We start from the raw sequence: 1,396 nt of genomic DNA, 5'->3' as shown, positions 1-1,396 counted from the left end.
ACTTTTGGCCAATTGTTTTGATTTTATAGCCGCCCTACCAAAATCGAAAGCCGTTCTAACAATCCCTGGATCGTTGGCAAATGAAAGCGATGAATTTGTTACGCTATGCGGTGATAAACTATTTGAACTTGCATCCAGGTAAATAATTCTATAAAATTCAAAATCTTTTCATTTATTTGCCTTTGAATAGAGACTTATTAGATTGTTCTCCTTTCTGAACAATAATATAATTACGTTGAATTAAATGAAAATTGTGATAGAAACCCTCGTTTAATTTTCATTGTGCTAGATTTTATTGCCGCGCCATCAAATTGAGTTCGTCCGATTTATCCCTTTGGTATGAGTTGTCCTTGAATTATTACAATCGTTCATTAAAATACGGAACAACTGAAACGCGTAAAAAGTACCTCGAATTAGCTGCCGAAACATCAAAGCATATTATCAAAGAGGCGCCACACAAGTGGAAATATTGGAATTTACTGGGAGTTATTTGCACTACTAAAGGTAAAGCAAATCATATTTGTTTTTTTTCACTCGTAGTCAATTCATCGAAGGTACATTCATTTCTCGGTCAATTAAAACAAAATTGGCGCATCTCAATAAAAAAAAAATCAGTCATTGTTTTGTATTCTCTTTAAATTCGAAGTAGATAACTAATTTGTTCGCTCATTTCCATAATTTCATCAGATGTACAGAATTTGTCGTTGGCACAGCATTGTTTTATCAAAGCCTTGGAATTGGATCGTAAATTGGCCATTGTATGGACAAACTTGGGTGTGTTATATTTATCACAAGGTAAAATAATGTTGGCAAACACAGCATTTAAGCAGGCCCAACAATCGGAACCATCATTTGCAAATGCGTGGACAGGCCAAGCGCAAGTGGCAGAAATCCTAAAACCAGCCGAAACAATTGATTTGCTGCAACATTCAATAACACTGAGCTACAACGATGAGTCAGCCATTCAATACGCTTATTGGGTGTGTATGTTGCTCAGCGATACGAAAAATCAAAAGCGTGCACAATACTATGTTGAGCATTTGAATGCAATTTCATCGGCAATTGATTCAATTACCTGGTATTGTAATGCAAATGAAACGAACATTTCATCGGAGGCGCTTTCATTTCTCGGCTACTTAAATTACAATCAACGAAATTGGTGCATCGCAACTCGCACTTTTCAAGCGGCTAGTCAACAAATTGAACAATCATCAAACCGGTAATTTTCCATAGAATGATTGCATGCAATCTAATTGGCATTATATCATGATTCATTTTTACGTTTCAGGGATAAAATGCTATGTAACTTAGCATACAGTTTGTTAAAAGACAATCGTCCAATTGAAGCGGTGCAAGCATTTGAGAATGTAACGGAAGCAACATTTCGGTCGACAAT

General features: G+C 35.9%; 1 protein-coding gene across 1 annotated transcript; it reads left to right on the top strand.

Moving 5' to 3' along the window:
• Positions 1-4: 4 nt before the first annotated feature.
• Positions 5-1,390, top strand: LOC116351297 (tetratricopeptide repeat protein 37-like; the record flags this gene model as incomplete). The annotated part of the gene is made up of 4 exons (XM_031783383.1): positions 5-138; positions 290-504; positions 688-1,219; positions 1,289-1,390. Coding segments are annotated over 4 exons (983 nt in total), but the record flags the coding sequence as incomplete, so codon positions are not given.
• Positions 1,391-1,396: the final 6 nt, after the last annotated feature.

Source organism: Contarinia nasturtii, unplaced genomic scaffold (genome assembly GCF_009176525.2).
Source record: "Contarinia nasturtii isolate CC-2019 unplaced genomic scaffold, AAFC_CNas_1.1 Cnas_scaffold_5167, whole genome shotgun sequence".
NCBI lineage: Eukaryota > Metazoa > Arthropoda > Insecta > Diptera > Cecidomyiidae > Contarinia > Contarinia nasturtii.
Note: the sequence above shows the minus strand (reverse complement) of the source record. Positions and strands in the feature narration are given on the sequence as shown.